The sequence below is a fragment of the Primulina huaijiensis genome, chromosome 1 (assembly GCF_012295235.1).
Source record: "Primulina huaijiensis isolate GDHJ02 chromosome 1, ASM1229523v2, whole genome shotgun sequence".
NCBI lineage: Eukaryota > Viridiplantae > Streptophyta > Magnoliopsida > Lamiales > Gesneriaceae > Primulina > Primulina huaijiensis.
Genome location: NC_133306.1, coordinates 6,351,357 through 6,376,070, shown reverse-complemented (window position 1 = coordinate 6,376,070; position 24,714 = coordinate 6,351,357). Strand labels below are relative to the sequence as shown.

General features: G+C 33.6%; 1 protein-coding gene across 2 annotated transcripts; it reads right to left on the bottom strand.

Annotated features, from left to right (window-relative positions):
* Positions 1-11,606: 11,606 nt before the first annotated feature.
* LOC140980393 (peroxisomal membrane protein PMP22) lies at positions 11,607-14,779 on the bottom strand. Of its 2 annotated transcripts, XM_073446191.1 has the most exons (7): positions 14,446-14,773; positions 14,206-14,304; positions 13,068-13,169; positions 12,859-12,934; positions 12,180-12,250; positions 11,986-12,071; positions 11,607-11,892 (listed from the first exon to the last, which is right to left on the bottom strand). In XM_073446191.1, the coding sequence occupies exons 1-7, from the start codon at positions 14,515-14,517 to the stop codon at positions 11,844-11,846; spliced, it is 555 nt and encodes a 184-aa protein (XP_073302292.1). In that variant the 5' UTR covers positions 14,518-14,773; the 3' UTR covers positions 11,607-11,843. The 2 variants fall into 2 exon arrangements, with proteins under 2 accessions (XP_073302292.1, XP_073302300.1); XM_073446199.1 differs by lacking the exon at positions 14,206-14,304 and having other exon boundaries at positions 14,446-14,779.
* Between the last annotated feature and the right edge of the window lie 9,935 nt (positions 14,780-24,714).

Here is a 24,714-nt window from a genome sequence, read left to right as displayed (position 1 = left end):
TGTATATTAGTGTATTTACCATAATAGAGTTTTCCTTTTCAATAGTAATTCTTAAGTATATTGTATAAAATTATGAATAGGGATAACTTTGTCAACATAAAAATACAGATCATGACACCAAATTAATTAGTCCAAGCCTCTGAAATTTAATAAAATAGGGAAATTTCCACTATAATTGTGTAAGTTGGTATGTTTTGGACTTTAGTCACATAACTCGTCAATTGTTGATTTCATCCAATAACTTATACTTTTTTTTTGTTATTTTATTGTTTATTTGACACCGAATCATGTATGTATAGAGAAAAGAGATTTTATTCATTCACCTATGAACTACTCAAAATCAGCTACAACACATACCAATTTGACATTTTGACGTATTTTTGTCAAATATTATCACATTTTTAAATGTTTCCATACATATACACATAGGAAAAATTGAAATTTTGGTCATATAATTTATCAATTATCCATTTTTATTATGTAAATTTTCAAATTACAGTTTTAGTCAAGTAAATTATCTTTATTTGCACTTTCACTTCTTTTTCATTAGTGTCGATATGCATGGCATATTAGCAATTTTTGTTCCATATCTTTTTTACGATTCATGTCAGTACTTGGGTAAGAAAAGAACCTAATATGAAATAAAGACCGACTTAGTGCCAAAAAAAAACTATAATTTAAAATTTTATATATAAAACTAAAAATGAAAATTAATGTTTCTCACGAAACTTGCGGGGCGTGCCAAGCACATGATCGTGTCAAATATGAAATGATCCAACTTATTTGTCAAGCGTTGTGTGTCCCGATTCGACCGTTAGTTATAATTCTCTCAATATGGCTTCAAAGCGAAAAATATGAACTGAAAAATATAATGGAATTAGAGAAAATCCATGAACAACTTCATATTTAATTACGTTGTTATGAATATGAACGGCATTTTTACAAGAAAGTTGGAGGAATATGCCAAAATATAAAGAAACTAGGATGCTAAAAATTGAAAAATATGCAAATAAAATATTGAGAGAATTGAAGAAGTTTTGTTGCTGCTTTGTTAGATATTTTGTTCTGTGTGTCTATTTTGTTCTTCTTTCTACTTTTGTTACATTCAACGGAGCAGTTCCAGCCACATTCCACGATCATCCATGATGTGTCGTGTCACGCCCCGAGACCGGGGCTAGTCGACATCGGCGTTATTCAACAATCACATAATTGCTAAACAACAAGCCTCGTAGTACAGTATAAACCAAAACCAGTTTATATCATAAATATACCATAAAAATGGAATCGTCTTTACAATAGTAACTCTGAAAACGATAAAAATCTGCGGAAGCGTTCACAACTTGAATTAAAACTCACAAGAACATATTCTTAATTAAAATTCTTCATGCGTCCACTATCAGTCCAAAAACTGGTGTCCGATTCTTCTTTCTCTTTTTCTTCTTTTGATTTATCTGGGGAGNATTTACGTGTTGGCACTGTGAAGATTCACTGAAAATGGGTGGGAATCCCAACATATGGCCCTTCACGGTGGGATAGAACCGTTTTATGGCCTCGCCCCCTTAGAGGATTAAAACTTAGGGACTGATATCAGTAAACCATAGAAGGTGGAAAAATCGCAGTGCTGTTATGATATGAATATGATGATATGTTATGAAAAGCATGATATGCTTATGTGTTGTTTTCTAAAATTGTGTAAATATTTTTATGTTGTGCTCGAACGGCCCCCGCTTACTGAGTGACGACCATATCANACCGTTGGATCGGGCTCAAACTTTTACAGTACGTCCAAACTTATATCAAATAAATTATGAACGGTGGAGATCGGGTTTGAGTCGTTTTAACCTGTTTTTGGATGAAAAACCGTAGGTATGCTATTTCCCGCGTAGAATCTGAGCAGTTTTCTTGCAAAGGCTAAAAACGAAAAACTAACAGTTGGATTTGGCCGAAATTTGGATATGTTATTCGAAACATATGGAAGCACATTCTGAACGGTGGAGATCGGATTCCGAGTAGCCGAGAGAGAGAAACGAAATTATGAACTCGGACATAATTTTGTTGACTCGTGCAGAATTTTCGGAGAGGAAATTTCGAAAATTAGAGAGCAAAACTCGAAAATTTGAGGTGTAAATTCTGAATGAAAGCTTCTCCTATTTACAGGGGGTGACTGCTATCGAGATCGCATATTATCTCCTCGTTTAAACTCTGAATTAAATCTTGAATATGAGATATATTATTATCTCTTATCTATCTCATTATCATTATTCAAATATCTATATCTCTTAAATCTTATAACTCTATCTGTTATAATCTTTATCCAGGTATATCGAATCTTAGATCTTTATCTGGTAAAAATCTATATTATCTCAAATCTTATATCTCTATCTGGTATAACCTTTCCAACTTTGAATTTATATCTAAAAAATTTACCTACTTATATCCAAAAATTTCTTATTTAATTTCTTAGATCATGGTCTATTTATTTATCCCAAGTTCAAAATATATGCACAATATTATCTTAAATCTTGAGCTCCAAAAATATTGTACACGATATAATTATCCGCTCAACTTTAGATAAACTGCAAATCTTACATCTCAAATAAAATAATGAGATAGATACCCAAATCTTGAATAATCCTAGCACACTTAAATTACAAAAAATATTATCACGATCACAAAATCTTGGGTTTTACATGTCGTGGGTCAACTCCTCCTCCATCGTGTTTTTTCTTAGACCAACTATATCTCTCCTGGACTTAGCAACATTTGGACCTTCATGTCTGATGGGCATTTATTTTCTTTGGACTTTAAATATTTGGGCTAAACAGTTACATTATCCAATTTGTAAATTTTCCGTCAACAATGGTTGTTTTATTTACCAAACATAGAACAATTAACACAATGTTGGGATCGGAAATTGTGTTTAGAGATGGTTGAATAACATTATAAAATATTTTGCTAAAATTGAACTGCTTTAATAGGTTTTAGTTATTAAAACATTGTCTTGAACAACTAGACTGAATTGGACCACTAAAAAAAATTTTAGTATGAAAACGATCTGTAATACTAGTGATATCGTGTGTGTATGTGTGTGTGTATTCAAGGCATGTAATTGATTAATACAATGGCTAGAAAAATAAATAAGCGAACATAAATAAATGCGTAAATGAAAGGAAAATTTTTTATGGATGTTTGGAGATGACAATTCTTATGTCACTCCTTCTTCCACTTAGAATGAACCCACTAAAAGATTTTGATTGATACGAATCCATTTCGATTAGGACTTGTCGATAGTTAATAGAAACTCTTATTGATAACTTCTCACAACAAACTTTGGTTGTTTAAGAATCTTTGGTTCACCAGAAACAGTTGATTTTCGAACCGATAACTTTTAACGCCTAGAGTTGGTAAGGTAGTACAAGTTGATCCTTGATTATCTGATGTAGAATATAAATGCATGTTGATGAGCGGCTTGATATTTGAAAGAATAATAATTCTCGAAATCTTGTATATTGCAGATTGTAAAATGTTTAAATCATATTAACTTCGATGTTCTGAATCTGTATAATTATACCCGAAGTTCCCAGCAGCCGGAAAGCTTTTCGACGATCATATGTACTATCTCCTGACAACATGATATTATCTACTTTTCTTTATCTTATACGACATTAAATGCTTATTTAATACTTCTTTGCTTTTTACGACCTTGACTTTTTTAACTTCCGAAAAGTTGATTGACTTTTGCTTTTTTAGGAAACAATAATGTCAATCGGGAGTTGGTATGATGTACATGACACTTTATCTGATATTATTGAACAGCTCGATTCCAAGGTAGCCCCACCTTGATCTAGTTGAATAGCTCGATTCCAAGGTACCCCACCTTGATCTGGTTATAACTAGTCAGTTGGATAGCGGTTATGGTTTGTACGGTTTGACTTAGAACACTTCATCGATAATTCTGTCTGGTTAGAAGTAGATCTAGGAAATGATCTTCTAATGGTGTCCGCATCTGAACTTCTAATAATGCGATGATTGGCTTGACTTGTCCAGTGAATGTAAACTTTTAAATACATAAGAGTGGTAGTTCGACCCTTAAACAAATCGATGTTATTTTTGTCATTACCAAAACTTACAGTATTTCACAACTCATGCATCTTTTCAATAGAAGCAGAATACTTGTTCCAAGAATTGACTAATTGCTTCAACCGTTTATTCTCATTAATATTTATTATAACACTATTCGAAATTTATTATTATCAGCGCTAGAATTTTAAACTTCAGCTTAAACTCTTAAGTGGGGTCACCTTTTCCCAGATCTTGTTGGCAGTAGAGTGGGTCTTGATTTTCCCGAACATGTTCTTGTTAATGGCCTTATAAACGACGTATTTGGCTATATAATCTAAATTGACTTTCTTTTTATCCTCAACGGTCTATTCTGACCGATACTTTTCAACAAGTTGAGGTGCACCCTCAGATATGACTATGGTTGTGTTGGCTTTGAGTATCTCTATTGGACCGTAGGTAATGACATATCATATATCATCATCTTGTGCAGCTAGGCATGACTGCATTCGTATTTTTCAATCATCATAATATTTTTTTGAGAACATGGAGATCTTATTAAAAGATATCATTTGAATATATGAATATTAGAGTTCAAGAAAACTCGCTCTGATACCACTTGATGGGATTGAAAATTGTGCTTATAGAGGGTGAATAAATACTATAAAATATTTTGTAAATTTGAACTAGATTTAATAGTTTTTAGTTGTTAAAATCTTTTCTTAATCGGCTAGACTGAACTGGACCACAAAAATGAATACACACACACACACAATGCAAGCAATCGATTAACAAAGCGACTAGATAAATAGACAAGAAAACAGAAGTAAATGCGTAAGTAATGGGAACAAGAATTTATGGATGTTTGGAGATAACAACTTATATGCCACCTCTTCTTTCACTTAAGAAAGAATCCACTAAAACAATTTGATTTGTACACCCCTTGTATAAACTAACTTTGATTAGGACTTATCAATACCTAAATCGAAACTCTTATTGATAACTTCTCAAAACAAACTATGGCTATTAAAAACCATTGGTTCACCAGAAACAATATATGTTCCTACAGATAACTTTTAACAGCTAGAATTGGTAAAATAGCACAATTTGATTCTTGATGATATAATATAGAATATAATTGTGTGCTGATTAGAGGATCGATATTTTAAAGAATAAGAGTGCTCAAGATCTTGTATATTGCAGATTGAAAATACTTGAATCTTCTTGTCTTCAATGTCCTAAATCTGCATATTTATACCCAAATTTCTCAACGGTCGGAAAATTTTTCAACAATCATATGTACTATCTTCCGACAACATTTTATTATAAAGTTCTCTTCATTGTACAATGCATTTAATGTATCTTTACTTTTTTACGATTTTTTCTTTTTTTAGCTTCTGAAAAGTTAACTGACTCTTGACCTTTTAGGAAACATTCCTGTCAATCATGAATTAGTATGATATTGCGCATGATATTTTATCTGATAGCATTGAAGAACTCGAGTCCAAGGTATCCATCTTGATCTGGTAATAACTAGCCGGTTGGAGAGCGGTTAGAACTTGAACGATTTGACTAAGAACACTTCATTGATAGAGTGGTTCACTAATGATCTTTTGATAGTGTTTACAACTTGAAGTTCTGATAACGTGATGAGCAGCTTGACTTGTCGTGCAGCTGTAAACCTATAAATTTAAAAGAGCCACAGCTAGACCCTGAAACAATTCGATGTTGTTTTTTTCATTACCAAAATTGAAGGTATTTCAAACTTTAACACACAATGATTGAAGATAAAAAATGGTTGGATATAAAAATTATTGTAGAAAAATAAAATAAGTTATATATTTTGGGTCAGAATATAATATAGTAATGAATTATATTTTTGAAATGATTAAATAGTAAACTAAAAGCAATTATTATAATCGGAGAATTGAAAAGGAGTACTTTGGAGATTTGTTTTCTGAATTTTTTTAAAAAAAAAACATGAAGAAGATTTGTTTCTGAAAAGAATAAAAATTATATTTTTTATCATAACTTTTGCAATTTTGATACTATATGTTTGAATGAATATAATTTTGATATTTTATGTTGTTAAATTTCAGTTTTTGTATATCATCTTGGTTTTTGGAAATTTTAGTGTGTATAAATGAACTCAAAAACATGAGCTCAAAGTTGACAGCTATACGGCAAAAATTTTCTGTAATTTTTGTAAAATCAATTATTACGATAAATGAATGATAAAATAACATAAAATAATAATTTAGAAATAAAAATGAATACATTACCGCTTAAATTCCAGTTTTTAATAAGGACTAAAACCTAAGACATTAAGCTCGAGCTTGATCATTTAATCTGTATTTAAAGGGAAAATTCAAATGTAAGACATTAAAGCCTGAGAATTGAGATTGGGTTTCAGGTCATTTGCGCATGGACATTACCAAACCTAAATTTTTTTATTTTCTGCCCGATTTGATCATCTGGCGCCTAAAAAATAAGTTCCACAGTTCTCAACAAATTCTTGGTACAAAGGCCCGAGTAAATTATAAACTCCGACAGTCAACCTTTTTCGTTGATGATACCAATCAATCCAGGATATTAATGTTATTTATTATATTTAAATAAGTCGTTAAAATTATTTTTCCTCGTTCTCAAATATAAATATCACATTTTTTTTCATCATTTCCAAATATATAGTCCATATTATTTCCTTTATTCTATTACTATTTTATCACTATTCATTAAACGCATTAGTTATTTCCAACAAATTTTTATATCATATTAAAACATTCACTCAGTAAATAATGGTAAAATGAGAATTTTCTTCGTCAAAATTTGTTTTCCAATAATTTTCTTAAGTAAGTTATAAAAACCCTTAGACTAACCAAGTTGAGTCTTTTTAGTTTGACTTGATTTGCTATTTAAAATATCCCACCATATACTATCTATTTTAATCTATACGAGGTTGATGTTTTGATTGATGTATTTTTTAAGGCAAAAACTTGTGTGAGACGGTCTCACGGGTCGTATTTTGTGATACGAATCTCTTATTTGAGTCATTCATGAAAAAATATTACTTTTTATGCTAAGGGTATTCTCTTATTTGGGTCATTCATGAAAAAATATTACTTTTTATGCTAAGAGTATTATTTTTTATTGTGAATATCGATAGGATTGACCCATCTCACAGATAAAGATTTGTGAGATCATCTCACAAGAGATCTACTCATTTTTTTAAATTATTACAATTTGCAATTTTTTATTATAATAGCAGTTTGAGGTTTTAAGAAACTCACACACTCGTACTCTTATCATATATCTAGTGAGGTATTTTTTATTTTCTAAAAATATCACTTATCTTTTATAAATGCTAATGCATTTTGGTACTTGATAAATGCCTACATATTAAAATTTTTATGTTAAATAATTTTTGTGAGGAAATTTAGAGATTACATTAAAATTAAAAACTTTAAAATTGATTTTTTATAATATTTTTTTATGTTATGAGTGAGGATAATATAATATAAAAATCCAAAAGTAAAGATAAACAATATTTTATTTAAATTTATTAAAATATGTTTTTTATGATTGCAATTCTAATGAGAGATTTTCTCTGACCTATAAATGCTAGAAGCATTCGTCTTTTGCTTGAGAATGGCATGTAAGAAATGCTTAGTTAAGTCCCGATCGATGCACGATTGGTTGCAGTGAGTAACTGAGTAAAAACAAAACAGGTTATTTCAATGGAAAGAATCATCCAACTAAAGAAAATTACCAAATTTTACATGGAAAGGATACCTACTCTTTGGATCAATAGGATCGAGTGTTTTTCACTGACTAAAAACCATAGATGTTAGTTAATACTGTTGGTCCCACTTGCGGTAATTTGAGATAATAAAACCCGAAAATAAAGAATAAACTGGACACAGAGATTTATGTGGAAAACCCCTAAAAATTATTAGGGTAAAAACCACGGGCAAGATGAAAAGAATTTCCACTATAATATTTTGTGGTGTACAATTCACTCACTGTGTTTCCAAAGAGAACACACACTCTCTTAATACAGGAGAACAAACACCTCATAAATATTATAGAATGTTATAAGATGAGAGAAAAGCGTGATGGCAATAACCAAGTGGAACGGTATCGTGCTAGGTTGGTGGTAAAATGGTATGCTCAGAAAGAAGGTATTGACTTAAATGAGATATTTTCTCCTGTGGTTCGGCTTACAACAGTCAGAGTGGTGCTGACATTGTGTGCGGTGTTTGACCTACATCTAGAACAGCTAGATGTGAAAACGGCGTTTCTTCATGGAGATCTTGAAGAAGAAATCTATGTGCTCCAGCCAGAAAGTTTTGCGGAAAAAGGCAAAGAGAACTTGGTTTGCAGGTTGAACAAAGCTCTGTACGGTCTCAAACAGGCGCCGATGTGTTGGTACAAGAGATTTGATTCCTATATCATGAGCCTTGGATACAACAGACTGAGTGCAGACCTTTGTACGTATTTCAAGAGGTCTGGTGATTATTATATTATTTTGTTGTTGTATGTGGACGACATGTTGGTAGCAGGCCCCAACAAAAATCATGTCCAAGGATTGAAGGCACAATTGGCTAGGGAATTTGATATGAAGGACTTGGGACCAGCAAACAAGATTCTAGAGATGCAAGTTCACTGAGACAGAAGTAACAGAAAGATTTGGCTATCCCAGAAAAATTATTTGATGAAAGTCTTGCAACGCTTCAACATGCAAGATAGTAAGCTAATTTCGACCCCTCTTCCTGTTAACTTCAAGTTATCCTCCGAGATGTGTCCTAGCAGTGAAGCAGAGAAGATGGAGATGTCTCGAGTACCATATGCATCAGCAGTGGGAAGTTTGATGTTCGCCATGATCTGTACAAGACCGGACATTGCTCAAGCAGTGGGAGCAGTTAGTCGGTATATGGCGAATCCTGGACGAGAGCATTGAAGCACTGTGAAGAGGATCCTTAGATACATTAAGGGTACCTCGAATGCTGCATTATGTTATGGAGGATCGGATTTTACACTCAAGGGTTATGTCGATTCAGATTATGCAGGTGATCCTGATAAGATGAAATCTACTACTGGTTATGTGTTTACACTTGCAGGGGGAGCAGTAAGCTGGGTTTCAAAACTGCAGACAGTTGTGGCGTTATCTACAACAGAGGCAGAATACATGGCAGCTACTCAAGCTTGCAAGGAGGCAATATGGATTAAAAGGTTATTGGAGGAGATCGGACACAAACAAGAGAATGTTCCTTTGTTTTGTGACAGTCATAGTGCCTTGTACATTGCAAGGAATCCAGCCTTTCATTCCAGGACGAAACACATTGGAGTACAATTTCACTTTGTACGGGAAGTAGTAGAAGAAGGAAGCGTGGATATACAGAAGATCCATACAAAGGATAACATAGCTGATTTTCTGACCAAGCCAGTGAACACTGATAAGTTTGAGTGGTGTAGATCCTCAAGTGGTCTAGCAGAAAAGTAAGCAGCAGGGAATAGAAAGATTGAAAGGATGTGTGGAGATGTGTTTGATTCTCAATCAAATCTCCAAGTGGGAGAAATGTTGGTAGAAAAGTCAAGAAAGACAGCAGAAATATTAAATGTGGGCAGAATGAAATTTCACGGAAATTTCAGAAGACGCGTTTTATACGCGTCTTCACACTGACAAAGGCTCTATAAATAGAGCTCCCTCCTTCAATCTCAAATCATCCCTTCTTCGAGTTTTCTCTCATCTTATAGCATTTGAGTGCTTAGTTCTATAATAGTTGTGAGGTGTTTTGTTCTCCTGTATTAAGAGAGTGTGTTCTCTTTGGAAACACAGTGAGTGAGTTGTACACCACAAAATATTATAGTGGAAATTCTTTTCATCTTGCCCGTGGTTTTTACCCTAATAATTTTTAGGGGTTTTCCACGTAAGTCTCGGTGTCCAGTTTATTCTTTATTTTCGGGTTTATTATCTCAAATTACCGCAAGTGGGACCAACAAATACGCAGTTTTATTTCCTTACACTCTTGACAGTATAGAGTGCATTTATTTGGGTGCTAATGGATCGAGTTGTTAGGTTCATTAGTCCAAGGATGTCTGATATCTCTTAAAAATCAATTTTACCCTTTTCCTACCACTAGTTTTGTATCCAGCAGAGACAGTATCACTCGTTAAGACCTGACGTCATTCTTTTACGGTCCACCTAGTCACAAAAATCAAGCAGCGCAAATCTCATTGCTACTCTCACTAATACATTTTTATCCCAACATCCCTCACCCTAAGAAATATTGAAATATAATTCTTGGAAGGCTTGAACACATGAACTCGCTCTAATATCAATTGTTATGATCAAGAGCTTACCATTAGGCAGAAAATTATAGTTGTTATCTAAGGCTCAACTTTATTTCATTATACTTATAACAGCGCATACTGTATCTACTTGAGTGATAATGGATCGGACTGTTAGGCTCATGAATCCGAGGAGGTGCGTGTCTATCTACTAGTGTTGTCTCATAACTCTTAGATATCAGTCTTATCATTTCTCTACCGCTGCCTCTGTTCCCAGCAGAGGTAATATTACCTTTTAAAATTTGATGTCACTCTTTTACTGCTCACCTAACCAACCAGATCAAACGACGCAATGTCAACAGCTTAACGTACGAGAATTTTCCAGGAAGTCACTCATCACAGTTCTATTCTAACTCACACACTTTTAACACAACACCTATTATGGACGAAAAAGAAATGGGAAAATGGGAAGTAAGCGGCGGATGACACATAGCGTTGCTCATCATACATTAATGTTCTAAATTTAAAACGATGTCTCGAGTCAACTCAAAAAAAAAAGGAGCGGAAGTTAAGGAAGTGGTTAGGAATTTTACATGGAAATTGGCGGTTAATTTGTGTTATTATCTCCGTTTAATTTTTTACTAGTGAATCTAGTTGAGGTTATATTTGGCGTTCTACATGGTCAAACCAAAAGTAGTTTCTACAGGGTATACAAATTTATTAAATAGGTTTTTACAATATTTTTATTAAATAAAAAAGAAATATTTTTGTAATTTGAGAAGAATGATTTTTTAGATTTATCGAAAAACATATCATAAAACGCCAATTAAAGAATTCGCAGGCAAACAGAATTAGCCCAATTGCCAATAATCTTGACCATTCGCATTTTCAGCTTAAATTTTATTAAAGATTACGAAATATGAATGCCTGGAAAACAAATTTCATTCAAGTCAAAGGTAGTAAGTAGCTTTGATCTCTAATTGAAAATATATTTCCGCTGGGACCATTCTCCATCGAAAAATATCTCACTTATTAATAATAGACCAATATAAAATAACGAGTATACTTCAAAAGTTATTTTCTACCATAAGTAAAAAGACTGAGAACTGAAAAATCCACAAGAAAATTTGCATATTTAAAATGAGAAGTAATATTTTTAACATAAAAATAATATTTTTTCATGAATCGAGTCATATTGGAATTCCATCTCACAAAATTCACCCGTGAGACCGTCTCACGGAGGTTTTGTGCTTAACTAAACCAAGAAAATTGATTTGTTAACCAGAGAGGCAAGTAACTGGGGACGTAGAGAAGTAGGTCCAACTTCGGAAATAATTGTGAGGCAAACATGTTAAATTATTAATAAGAGCAAGTGGCTTTCTTGCTGGTCTGGCTATAACTTATAATATACTGAATATCAATGTATTATTGACGAACCAGTCGAAGGTCGTTCTCCCCGAACACCAACGTCGGGTATGATTAGTCTCCTCGACTTATTTAGTCAATGCCATTGATCTTGCTCTAAGATTCAGAAATATACCCCTGAAAATGGAGAAAAATCCATCAGATCAAGTAAATTTAGAGTTAAAAATGCTTTAAATAGCAAAACATGCAGAGCAGAAAAACATGTCGAACCAGAAACAGGCGACGACGCTTTGGACAACAACTCGGAACTGCAGAGGCACATACTGGTGGTTTATCCATCCAACAACTGGCCAGAACTGTTGCGGGATATGTTAGCCAAAGAGGGCAAGTGCTCATACATTGTTTATTTGAAAACAGAGAATCCGTTATTAGAACTATCAATGATATAATTAAATTTCACATACCGTCCAGGCTGTATACTGCACAGCCGGATATTCCTTCTTGATTTTAGCTTTCACATGAAACCAGGGTCTCCCTGTGTGCGGTACAATCTTAGTAACTCGTCGTCTAATCATATAAGGAAAAGATTATACTTTTCGAGACATTATTAAATTAATCAGACTGTGAAGAATTGGAAAAAAATCAGAATTGGGTAGTATTTGGATTACACAAAAATATTGGAGGTAAGAGCGTCCTATAAAAGTTTTATTTATTTAGCAAAATATTAGAATCAATTTTGGAGAATCATAATCTACATGATACCATGTTTTGGATTTGAATTAAACTAAGTAGAGGCAGAAACCAAATTTAGAGTTAAGAAACACAAGAAATTGATTTTTTTTAAGTGAAAGGTAAAGAATCACTTATTTTTGAAAGGTTGCATACACTCCCCCTTTGTCATCTCAAAAATTAAATAGATAAAAACACTCATAAGCTTATATTATGTTACATTCAGCAAAATTTAAACCATAATACATTCATACATACCAAAAAAAAAATACTCTAATAGTACATTATATTCTAACCCAAAACGCATTTTGACATGATCTGATAGCTACGGTTAGAGTTCCTTATTTCCGAAACAACTCCAAAACTATTTTGCCATAGCACATAAAATGAAATGAAGCTGAGATATAAACTAACCTTCGATAACAAATCCATAGTAAATCATAAAGAGCATGTTGTTCCAAGGGGAAGATGTCAGCTGTTCCAGCACCACCTGGAATGTGTTTTTCATTTGCATTTAGTGTACATTCACGCTCCAAAAAGATCATAACTTCAACGATACTAGAGATGGAGAAATTAAAGAATTATAAATAACAAAAGAAAACTTCATGCAAGGACATGACTACCTTCTTGGCAACAGTTTTTGTGTCTTTCTTCCCCTTGAAAAGTTTGTCTAACAAAATGTGAAAGAAATGCCCAAACGGACCCAGATATGCAGAACCAAAAATCTGCATTTAGCCATTGGAAGTCAAATATCAAGTACAAGCAATACTTGGTGATTAGAGATATGGTGAAGAAAAAAAAGTGGATACGCGCAAAAGATCTCCAGAACGTTGCTCTATGTTTTTAAGATTTGTTCAGATTCAAAAGGAGCCATGGAAGCCTATCACTCGAACAAGAGAAAAATCATGATCTGAGAACATAATAAAGTAATTGATCTCATCAGTTGCAAATAAAACCAAAAGGCGGAGTAGAAAAATCAAAGTCGAGCTATGTTGGAGAGCAAAAATTGTTCTGGTCTCCTATATAACTATCTATGTCGACAATGATTGAAACGTAATACTTATCATATAAAATATTTGAGCTACAACATTATTAATACTTACAGCCTTTACACAGTCATTCCTACTAGCTAAGAGATAAGAAACATTGTTATCAAAAGCTCCCATGTAACTTTTAAGCACTAAAATGGAACAACAATTATAATGAAGTCTGGTGATAATGGGAAAATATAAAAAAAGGGTAGGAAACCATCAAGACAATGTCTTGGAACACAGCCGATCAATTTGTAATCAGCCAACTGTAAATTCGACAAATGAGTGTGCAACATTACCATAAACTTAGGAGGCAAACCCAACAATACATCGATTACCGACAAATACAAACCTTCTGAATTCGCAAGGAGAACTCTAGATAAGTAAAGCTCTACTTGCTCCAAAAACCCCTAAAGAGAACATATATACTTTCTTCCACAGAACAACCAATTCGAATAGACATGTATTCATGCAACATCAGAGAAACAAACCAATTTATCACAAGTTTGATTCACTCCAAAATTACGACAAGAAAAATGAATTACAAACACCCAGTTGAGTCGGCCATTCCCAAGATTCAGAGAAATTAATAAATCCTACATCAAAACATAAAAACCATGGTTTTTTTTATACAGATAAACCCCCGAAGCCCAGGCACAGTTGAACCGGAAATTTATTAATCATCCACGAAACATCACGTCAAAACTCAACCTGGAATTAGAAATAATACCACTTTAAGAAGAAGGCGTTTGAGTTGTAGTTTCTGAAAGCCAGAAAGCTTCTGTGCCACTATGTCACTAATCGCCGAAAGTACTCCCGCTGTTATCATCTGACCAAAAGGAAAAAAAAACACCCAAATTCGAGAAATCACAAAAAAAGAGCCCAAATCCATGCGCCAAAATCGAGGTAAAGATGAAGCCGATAACCAGGCAAAAATGAAGAAACAAGGAAAGTCAAAGAAATCAGAAACCTTGGTTCTAAGAGGGTGTTGTTGGAGTTGTGCCAAATACTGCTGCAACCCCTTCTTGGCAACCGACCCCATCCTTGTTCACTGATACTATTTTCCTCCTATCTTCTACAAGGGAGCGTAAACAACGCCAGTACATATATGACAGCCAATGATTCCTCTGCGTGCAGTGATTCGCTATTGCTGTCTGATTTGAGAAACGAAACTTATAGCTGGTAAACACCCGACTTACGAAAATAAGACGTCGTACATTAAAGCAGACAGCAGTCAAGTTAGGCACCCTGTGGCCTGGGGGCGGCTGGCGGATGGCACGAGACTTCGCTCCAAGTGAACGCATTAGAGTACGTTATTCCTATGTGCCAATTCATTTATTTATTTTATTCACACGTTTTTTGCACCAAATCTTTCGGTAAAATATTGAAAATATATACTTTTCATGTAAACTTTAAATAGATATTTAAGATATTGAACTTCTATAAAAAGTGGACACAGTGATCAAAATGATCAACGAAAAAACAATTAAAAAGAAAATTAATTTTCTACAAGTCATATTTCATGTCGACTAGACTAGTTCGGACGTTATTAATGTTAATCGTACGCTGCAATATTGAGATGAATGACATGGATACAGCAAACGCATCGTCTGGTTAGCATAGATAACAAGTCTAGTCGACGTAAAATATGACTCGTAGCAAGTTGAGTTTTCTTTCTAATTGTTTTGTTCGCTGGTCATTTTGATCACTAGTCTATGAGATGATATCAAAATATTTCAGATCGCCAGAATTTTGAGTATCTATTTTCTAAAGTAACGATATGATTTTTGATAATATATAATGTATTATTCATATTCGATTTGATGAATAATGGAGATAAATTACTTGATATTAGAAACTTATTCAATTATTTGTTTGAGAAAATGGAAAAATATTCTCATATTTATCATAGGATATATTTTTATCAATGTATAAATTCATTTTTTTTTAAAAAAAAAAACATATGAATCTAAATATTTTTTACTCAAAATAACCATATAGGTGAATGTCAAGAGAATGATCACAAAGTCATGGTCTTTGTTAAATATTGGAATTTGAAATATAAATATGTTTATTATCTTCATTTTTGTAGTTTTGTTACTTGGATGTAATTTTATTTTGATATTTTATTACGTAATGATGTGATAGAAGCTTGCATTTCTTTGATTACTCTTATCATATTTGTATTGTAATAAAAATTAACAAAATTTTCAACACATGAAAAAATAAATAAATACAATAAGGTTACGAACATCTTCAATAAATCATGAAAAGATAGTATTTAATTCAATCTTAAAGACATCTAAATTTAATATTTCATAAATTGATTGGAAAATAAAGTTTTAATTACCTTTTATTTGTGGTTACTCGATCGGATATCAAGTAGGATTTTTCCTACCACATCATCGACCCGACATATAAAACTCGGATTAGGGTCATACTAATCCCGACTTTAAAAAAAACACACATCGGGTAAATACCTGATGAGTCGGATCGGGTATCGGGTACCCGAAACCGAATGCTACCTCACATTTAGATTTGAAATTGTGATATCATGTTATTCTTAAAATTTGTTACGACTATTATCATGTTTGAGGGTCTTATCTAAAATTAACATCGACCCTAATTTTTAAATGAATATAAATATTAAAGGTAAATTTAGAAATAAATAAAAAATATATAATATGTACTTACCAAACAACAACAAACCTCTGGCTTAAATGACCTCGCCGGAGTTTTTTTTCGGAAATATTACATAATTATCTTCGACTTTTTAAGGTAGGTATAGTGATTCATCAAAATCAAATAATTAAATTTAGACATTAAAAATTAAATAAATTCAAATAAAATTAAAATAATGAAAATGGATTATTCCAAAAATTATTAATGAATATAAGTATTTAATTTTTCTCTATAAATTTATATATATCTTCTCTTTTTAAATTAATAGTACAATTTATTAAAATAATTATTTTAATTTTTTAGAGTTTTATGTTTCTAGCTATAAGTACGCATATTTATTGTTTTTTTTCTCACTGGTCTGGTCTGTATATATAAATTAATAGAATAATACTAAAAGTACAACCAATATATCGTTAGAGCAATATTTACAACCATTATATCGCGAGATTTTGTATTCAATATACAGTGAGATTTTGACAAATTGAATTTTTATATTGAATTTTTTGTGTTATACAAATATCGACGTACATGTAGCATCACTCAAATTAATAATCGTTCAATCATCAGCGATATATGAAATCAAAAGTTCAAAAACAGCATGAATACCTTCTATTTTCCATTGGATGCTTAAAAATAAAGGTTAGTTGATTTAAATTTTTTTTTTACTATATAAGAAAAGTCACTACTTTTACTTCAAAAAAACGGTCTCACGAGTCAATTTGGTGAAATATATATTTTACTTAACTCTTTCATAAAAAAATATTGTTTTTTTTATCGAGATATCATCTTCATTTCGCTAATCTATAACTAAGCTTATTTTTGCTAAACAAAATTTTCCGCCATTTCGCTAATTTTTTTAAAAATAAATGTTGCCGTCTTGAAAATTTTATATAAATATGGTCAACGTTGTGTGTCATTTTCGAAACATAAATCCTTTAAATAAGATTTACCTAAGTTCATTTACTAACCCTTGTACTTCTTGGGTTTTGTGACATCTTCTCATCTAATCAAAATGACTAAAGAGTTTGTCCATTTACTTGTGAACCGATTGCAAGTTACTGTATTATCTCGAGATTAAGTTATTATGTTGTTCCGAAATTTATTCAATACACACTTCTAAAAATATAAATGATACTCCCTAAAAATATACATTTTATCATCTCTCTTTTACTCCATGTATACAAATTTTTCGTTTTCCTGAAATAATCTCATACTTCAAACATGCATTAAAACTCAATAGTAGCATATTTATTCCAAGATTTGAGATTGTTTAGACCTCGCCATGTGAGAAATGAAGAGAGCAAAAATCAAATTGTTTTATTTCATCTCATGCGTACACTTTATAGATGTACTACAAGGATAAGAATGACATAAAATAGGAATAAATAATTTGTTACAACAAATTATTCTAATCTAATTGATAAGATAAAACTAATTTTCAAATATGAAAATAAAAAACAAATCTACAAATGCTCATATTATCCAACAATCCCCCTCAAGTTGGAGTTGGGATTGAAATGTCGAGAACACCCAACTTGGGAAGTAGCCGGCGATGCGCATCACCACCGAGAGGTTTGGTAAAGATGTCTACTAATTGATCACTAGAACGTAGATAGACAGGAGCAATAAGACCTGCTTGAATTTTTTTCCCGTACAAAATGGCAATCAATCTCAATATGTTTTGTGTGCTCGTGAAATACAGGGTTCTCGGCAATGTGAATAGCAGTTTGACTATCGCAGTGAACAGAAATTGGTTTTGGATGATGGAAGCCCGGATCTGAAAAGACATATCTTAACCATTGTAATTCAGAAGTGGGTGCAGCTAGAGAACGATGTTCAGCTTCTGCAGAGGAACGAGAAACTGTGGACTATTTCTTGGTTTTCCAAGAAATGGGGCAAGAACCAAGCATGGTGAAATAACCAGTGGTGGATCGACGAGTAATTGGACAACCAGCCCAATCAGAATCAGCGTATCCTACCAAAGTAAGAGAACTAGATGCAGAAAGAAATAAACCCTTACTCACAGTTCCTTTTAGATAACGAAGAACCCGATATGCAGCATCGATATGACTAGAGTAAGGGCATTGCATGAATTGACTAAGTACATTTACGACAAATTGAATATCGGGTCGAGTTACAGTGAGGCATAAAAGTCTCCCCACGAGTCGACGTTAAACTGCTGGATCGGAAAGAAGAGTGACATCATTTGATCTCAAACGAAGGTGTTGTTCCATAAGAAAATCAGATGGCCGAGAGTCGGTCATTCCAGAATCAAATAGGATATCAAGAGTATATTTTCGTTGACATAGAAAAATCCCTTGTTTAGAACGGGTCACTTCAATACCTAAAAAATACTTAAGATCACCAAGGTATTTAATGGAGAAAGATTGAACAAGAAATTTCTTGATATCAGAAATCGCGTCATCATTGTTTCCAGTGATAATAATGTAATCGACATATACGAGAATGAAAATAGAAATCTAATCATGTATATATGTAAAAAGACTATAATCTAAGATAGATTGATGAAAACTGCGTTCAATAAAGGTGCTTGAGAATTTAGAAAATCATTGACGAGAAGCTTGTTTAAGACCATATAGAGATTTGTTTAATTTGCATATGCGAGTCTCACCCTTATGAGACAATCTCGGAGGAAGTTTCATATACACCTCTTCATTGAGATCACCTTGAGAAATGCATTGTTGACATCAAGTTGGTGTAAAGACCAACTTTTTATGGCAACAATTGAAAGGAGAAGACGAACAGTGACTAGTTTGGTTACTGGTGTGAAAGTATCGTGATAATCGATACCTTCTGCTTGAGTGTAGCCTTTGGCAACTAGACAAACTTTATATCTTTCAACGGAGCCATCTGATCGATATTTTATTTTGTAAACCCATTTACAACCAATAGGTGATTTATTATTCGGAAGTGAACATAAAGACCAAGAATAGTTTGATTCAAGGGCTTGAATTTCTTTGGCCATGGCATCACGCCAGTCGACAGACTTCATGGGTTGAGAAAAAAATTTTGGTTCAAGGAAAAATAATTTGCAAGCGGAAAATCAGTCAAGAGAGAAATATGATTGCAAATGTAATCTTTCAAATGGGTGGGTAGACGTCGGATTCTATGATGATGGTTATTGGTTATAGGAGAAGAATCTGTCGGAAGGTAATTGGTAGAGCTATCAACCGGTAAAGATGTTGGAATGTCCACTGAAGAAACATTGGAGTGATCAACTACATTATAATGGATTGGATCACTAGAAGAAACATTAGGAGATGTATTAATCGATTGTATGTTATAATCAAAGGATTCATTATCACGATTGGTGTGATGGAGATTGAATTTTTTGATGAAGGAGATGAGAGATCATGATACGGGAAAGTTGATTCATGGAATACGACATTGCGAGAAACGTATATTTGACGAGTCTGGAAGTCATATATGCAATACCCAGTTTGACCATATGGGTAACCAACAAAGATTCTAGGCCTGGCCCGCTCATCAAATTTATGGCGAATATTCATATTTTTTGCAAAACATAAACATCAAAAAACACGAAGGTTTGTTAATGATGAAAGCAGCTGTGAGAATACAGTCACCCCAAAAAAGAAAATAGGTAAGTTCGTTTGAAATCGTAAAGCGCGAGCGACATCAAGCAAATGTTGATGCTTACGTTCTACAATGCCATTTTGTTGGGGGTTTCAACACAACTATGTTGGTGAATAATACCATTATCATGAAACCAAGTGCGCATTTGTATGGAAAGAAATTCAGAACCATTGTCTGAGCGAATAGTTTGAAGTTGAGGAAGGAAAATTTCCCCATTGCCAGAATTGATGCGAGAAAGTTTCGTATTAAATTGACGATTAATTTGATTAAAAAAATGAATTAACATATTAAAGGTTTCATATTTATGTTTTAATAAATAAACCAAAGTACATCGTGAATAATCACCAACGATAGTAAGAAAAAAACGAGATCTATTATGAGAAGGTATAGAAAGAGGACCCCAAATGTCAACATGAATTAAATCAAAACAATGAGAAGAACAAGATGTACTTCGAGAAAAAGAAAGTCGTGAAGTTTGCCCTCGACTGTTTAGCACGAGGGCAAACGTCACAAATAAAATCTTTATTAGCAAAAATATTTGGAGAATTCTTAACAATAAAATCAAAACGAAACCTAGATGGATGACCCAGGCGAGAATGCCACAGGTCGAATTTATTACAGTGCTTGAAAGAAAAGTCAGAATTTAAAGTTAAGTCTGCATCTAAATAGAAAAGGCCATTACGAGCACTACCCCGACCAATATACATGAAGAAGAAGAAAAAATTAAGTTGAAGAAAAAATTGCATCACAATTTGTGGACTTGGTTAATTGTGAGATAGAAAGTAAGTTGAATTTAAATGATGGAATGTGAAAAATATTCGTGAGAGTTAGTGATGACGAACAAGTAACAGTGCCTATGTGTGTCACAGGCGCTTGAGAACCATCAGGTAATTGAACCGATAAACTGTTATTGACTTTACGATATGAAAAAAAAAAGAAAAAAAAGAAGTACATATATGATTAGAGGCTCCCGAATCAATAATCCAACAAGAGGGTAAACAAGTAAGAGCTGTACTTGCCAATTGGACCGATGAACCACCAGATTCGTCCTTGGCGAGAAGTGCAAGAAGTTTATTGTATTGTTCAGATGTTAATTGGCTAGCAAAAGTAGCGGAAGGCGGCTCTGTCTTCTTCATCTGCGCATCTGCAAAGTCGGAGGAGGTTGCTGATTTCTTAACTTGTGTATCGGGAAAGCCATGAATCTGATAGCATGTGGCAAGAGAATGACCATGCTTGTTGCAATGCTCACAGAAAGGACGTTGGCGTTTTCCCAAAGATCGAGAAGGCGGCTTATATGCTTGAAATGCTGCTGAATCAACATTAGGAGTAGTTCAGATATTGATCTCTTGTTGTTTTTCTTCTTGACGGACCAAATTATAGATTCGCTTAATTGAAGGGAAAAGATCCATTAGAAGAATTTGGCAGCGAATAGCTGAAAAACAATCATGCAGGCCTTGAAGAAACTCCATGGCACGATCTTGATTTTGTTGATCAAGGATATTTTTAGCATTGCCGCAAATACATGGAGTAATAGAAATAATGGAACTGAGTTCATCCCACAAAGATTTGAGTTATGTGAAATATAGGGACACATATATACCATCTTGTGTTGAGAGTGGAGATTGATTGTTTCAATTGATAGATCTTAGGAACATTTGATTGAGAAAAACGATCCTTAAGGTCCGTCCAGATCTGAGCTGCAATTTCAGCATATAAGATACTTGGACGTATCTCTGGTGAAACGGAGTTAAGAATCCAACTCCCAACTAAGTCGTTACACCGTTCCCAGTTGGAAAAATCATCCTTTCCTTGTGGCATTTTAAGAGATCCATCAACAAAGCCAAACTTGTTTTTAGCATGGAGTGCCATTTTTACCGCACGACTCCATGAACTGTAATTGTCTCCAGTCAATAAAAGAGTAACAAGAACAGTTGAAGGGCTATCGGAGCCAGGTTTAGATTGAATCACATATTATTTTTTCTTAGGGTAAGCCCCTTCTGGAGAAGTAGTTCGCTCACTTCCACCAGTTCTTACTTCCTAAGGAAGTGTAGCCATATTTTATTTCTTGGAAAGAGACCCCGTTGTCAGCCATTGTTTGTTTGAGATCTGTTACTCGGCATGTGAACTTCTACTTCTTAGTAAAAAGGCTTACTCATAGGATTGACTGGGTGAGGTTCCCCCATCGTAGCAGCTCTTCTGTCGTTTAACAAGCTAAATAGGGATTCCCCGAGTATTCCAGTATCTCGCTCCCTATTCGTGTTGTTCCAATGCTAACGAGTCGGTTTTGATAAGAGCTGAAGAGTTTGGAGATGTTTCTTTGCCAACCATATTGAAGAAACAATGGAAAAGTATGGAATTGAATAAGGGAATTATATATGATATGACTAAGTTTCTCTGATATCATGTGAGAAATGAAGAGAGCAAAAATCATATTGTTTTATTTCATCTCTTGCGTACACTTTATAGATATACTACAAGGATAAGAATGATATAAAATAAGAACAAATAATTTGTTACAACAAATTAATCTAATCTAGTTTTATTTTGAAATATGAAAATAACAAACAAATCTAAAAATGCTCAAATTATCCAACGCGCCACATGCGTAAAACAAGCTTCGATGCATTAGGCAAACTATTATGTAAAAATGTATCCTTCTACCCAATTCATTAGAGATGAAAATTGGAGGATTGGATATCAATATCTAACTCAAATATCTTATTATCACCTATAAATGTCAAATTTCTGAGTAAACTGTAGATATTTGCTAAATTATTGAGAACAATAATGAAAAAAATATATATGAAAAGAACAAATTAAACATTACATAAAAAATAACCAAAGATTATAAACAATTTATTATGACATCATTATCTTACAAAAATAACATCAAATCTGTACTAATAATTTTCTTCGTTACATTCAACTAATATCATTCAAAAAAATCATAAAATTACGAGTTTTACCATCAAAAAAATATATCATTCAAAAAAAATCATATTAAATATATTTAATAGGGTCGGGTATGGATATATATATGTGTATGTGTGTGTGTTTATTAGGATCGAGTATATGTAAGATTCTTTAAAACAGGTCTCCATCTCCGTACTCAAAAATCCTCATATGCGATTATCTATTTATTTAATCGGGTAAAATATCTCCTACATTCAGATCGGGTATCGGATTCTCCATTTTGTTTGATGAAAATTGTCATCCCTATAATTCATTCATTCGATTTACTGGGATTTACTGGGTCTCCATGGTAAACCCATTTTCTCGAGATCGTCCCAAAATAAATAATTTTATAATTTCATTCTTTGATCTTTGTCCCTTAAATATGGGAGGCTTTTGCATGAAAAGATGCATCACAAATTCAGATCAATGGCTGCTCAGTCATCAACTTTGTATTCTTCCTACAGTTCCATTTATTTTTCTTCAAAAAGATTAAATCCCATTTTTTTTTATTCCAACGTACGCTGGGGAGAGGATCGAACCCGGGGATGGAGCCAGCTTAAGCTAGTGGAGACCATTGGGCTAAAGCCCGGTCTCGATTAAATCCCATTTTTAATGTAAGCCATCCAAGAAAATTTAATATTTCATATCTGAAAAAGTATGCCAGAATCTTGGCCCAAGATCCTAACAAAACTTGTACAAGAAATGTGGATGAAATTCCAGTTATCCTGCAGCCATGCAGCCAAGAGATTGATATCGGTACAGCAAAGATTTACTCCATACTCGAATGTCTATCAGATAGAATTGAAATGCAGACCAATATTGGCAATCAGCGCGATAACTGGAATTCACTTTTACTAAATTCTATCAACATGATCATCCTCGCAGCCACCATTATGGTCGGAATTCATGTGGGGGTTGGAGGGGCGACAGAGCTGGCTTTTATGTTGAAATGTTCGTCGGTTTTTCTGTTTTCAGCAGGGATGTTAATTGTGGTGAACAAGAGTCAACCATCACAGCCCGTGGAAGAACAGCGAAACGCCACAAGATTGTTCAAGAAATTACGTGAAGAAACTGAAACGATGCTGGCTATTTGGTATTCTTTGAATGAATTGGTCGTGGACTATATGGTGGAAATGATTTTAGCACTGGATAAAGAATATCCTCTGCCTATCATAAGGATGATGCTTGATAAATTTCCAAGAAAGTTGGAGCCTGCTGTTTGGTGGTCATCGAAACAGTTTCAAAAGAGAAATTATTTAAATTTAGAGCAATATCACGAGAGATATCGTGAGGTGGGTCAGAATAGAAACAGTTGGAGCCCGGAGATGGAAGGTGAAATGAGGGAGATAGGTCATGTGTTGAAGACAAGATAACAAGATCATGTCAGACTAGGGAACATGGCTTTGAAATTTAACAAGATTTTGGCCGTTTTAGGCCCTTCTTTCACGGCCATGGCTGCTGTTGGCTCTGGTTTTTAAGGTTCTTGTTCTGATCTTGGTGTTAACTAAATGGCCATAGCAGCTGTGGCTGGTGCATTGGCAATGATAGTGAATTCTATTGAGCACGGTGGACAAGTGGGAATGGTTATCGAAATGTACAGAGGCAACGCAGGACTTTTTCAGTATCTTGAGGAGTTCATTTAATCGAACATTGGAGAGGCAGAAGTGAGAAGAAGAGAAAATGGGGAATTGGCGGAACTGAAGCTTGCTTTGCAGTTGGGAAGAAGTCTAGAGAAGCAAAAAGACTTGGACATGGTGTCAGCGGCAATGCACGAAAATGGCAAGATTGTTGATGAATTTGCAAGCAAGATTTTTTGAAAGAAACTATTCTGGAATGAGATCTTTCGATCCATTTACTATTTCAATTTCAGTGTCCTAACTTATTCTATTTTTGGAAATGAAAACTTGAATATTTAGTTTGAAATTGTTTTACTTATGAACAGATGAGCTCCCCTTTTTACCCATCTAACTGTGCTGCTGCAATAATA

Coding starts and splice junctions, on each gene's coding strand:
- LOC140980393 (XM_073446191.1), bottom strand. CDS start 14,517: ATGGGGTCGGTTGCCAAGAAGGGGTTGCAGCAGTATTTGGCACAACTC. Junction 14,305..14,445: donor AACACCCTCTTAGAACCAAG/GTTTCTGATTTC, acceptor CCTTTTGGTCAG/ATGATAACAGCGGGAGTACT. Junction 12,935..13,067: donor CAAAAACTGTTGCCAAGAAG/GTAGTCATGTCC, acceptor AACACATTCCAG/GTGGTGCTGGAACAGCTGAC.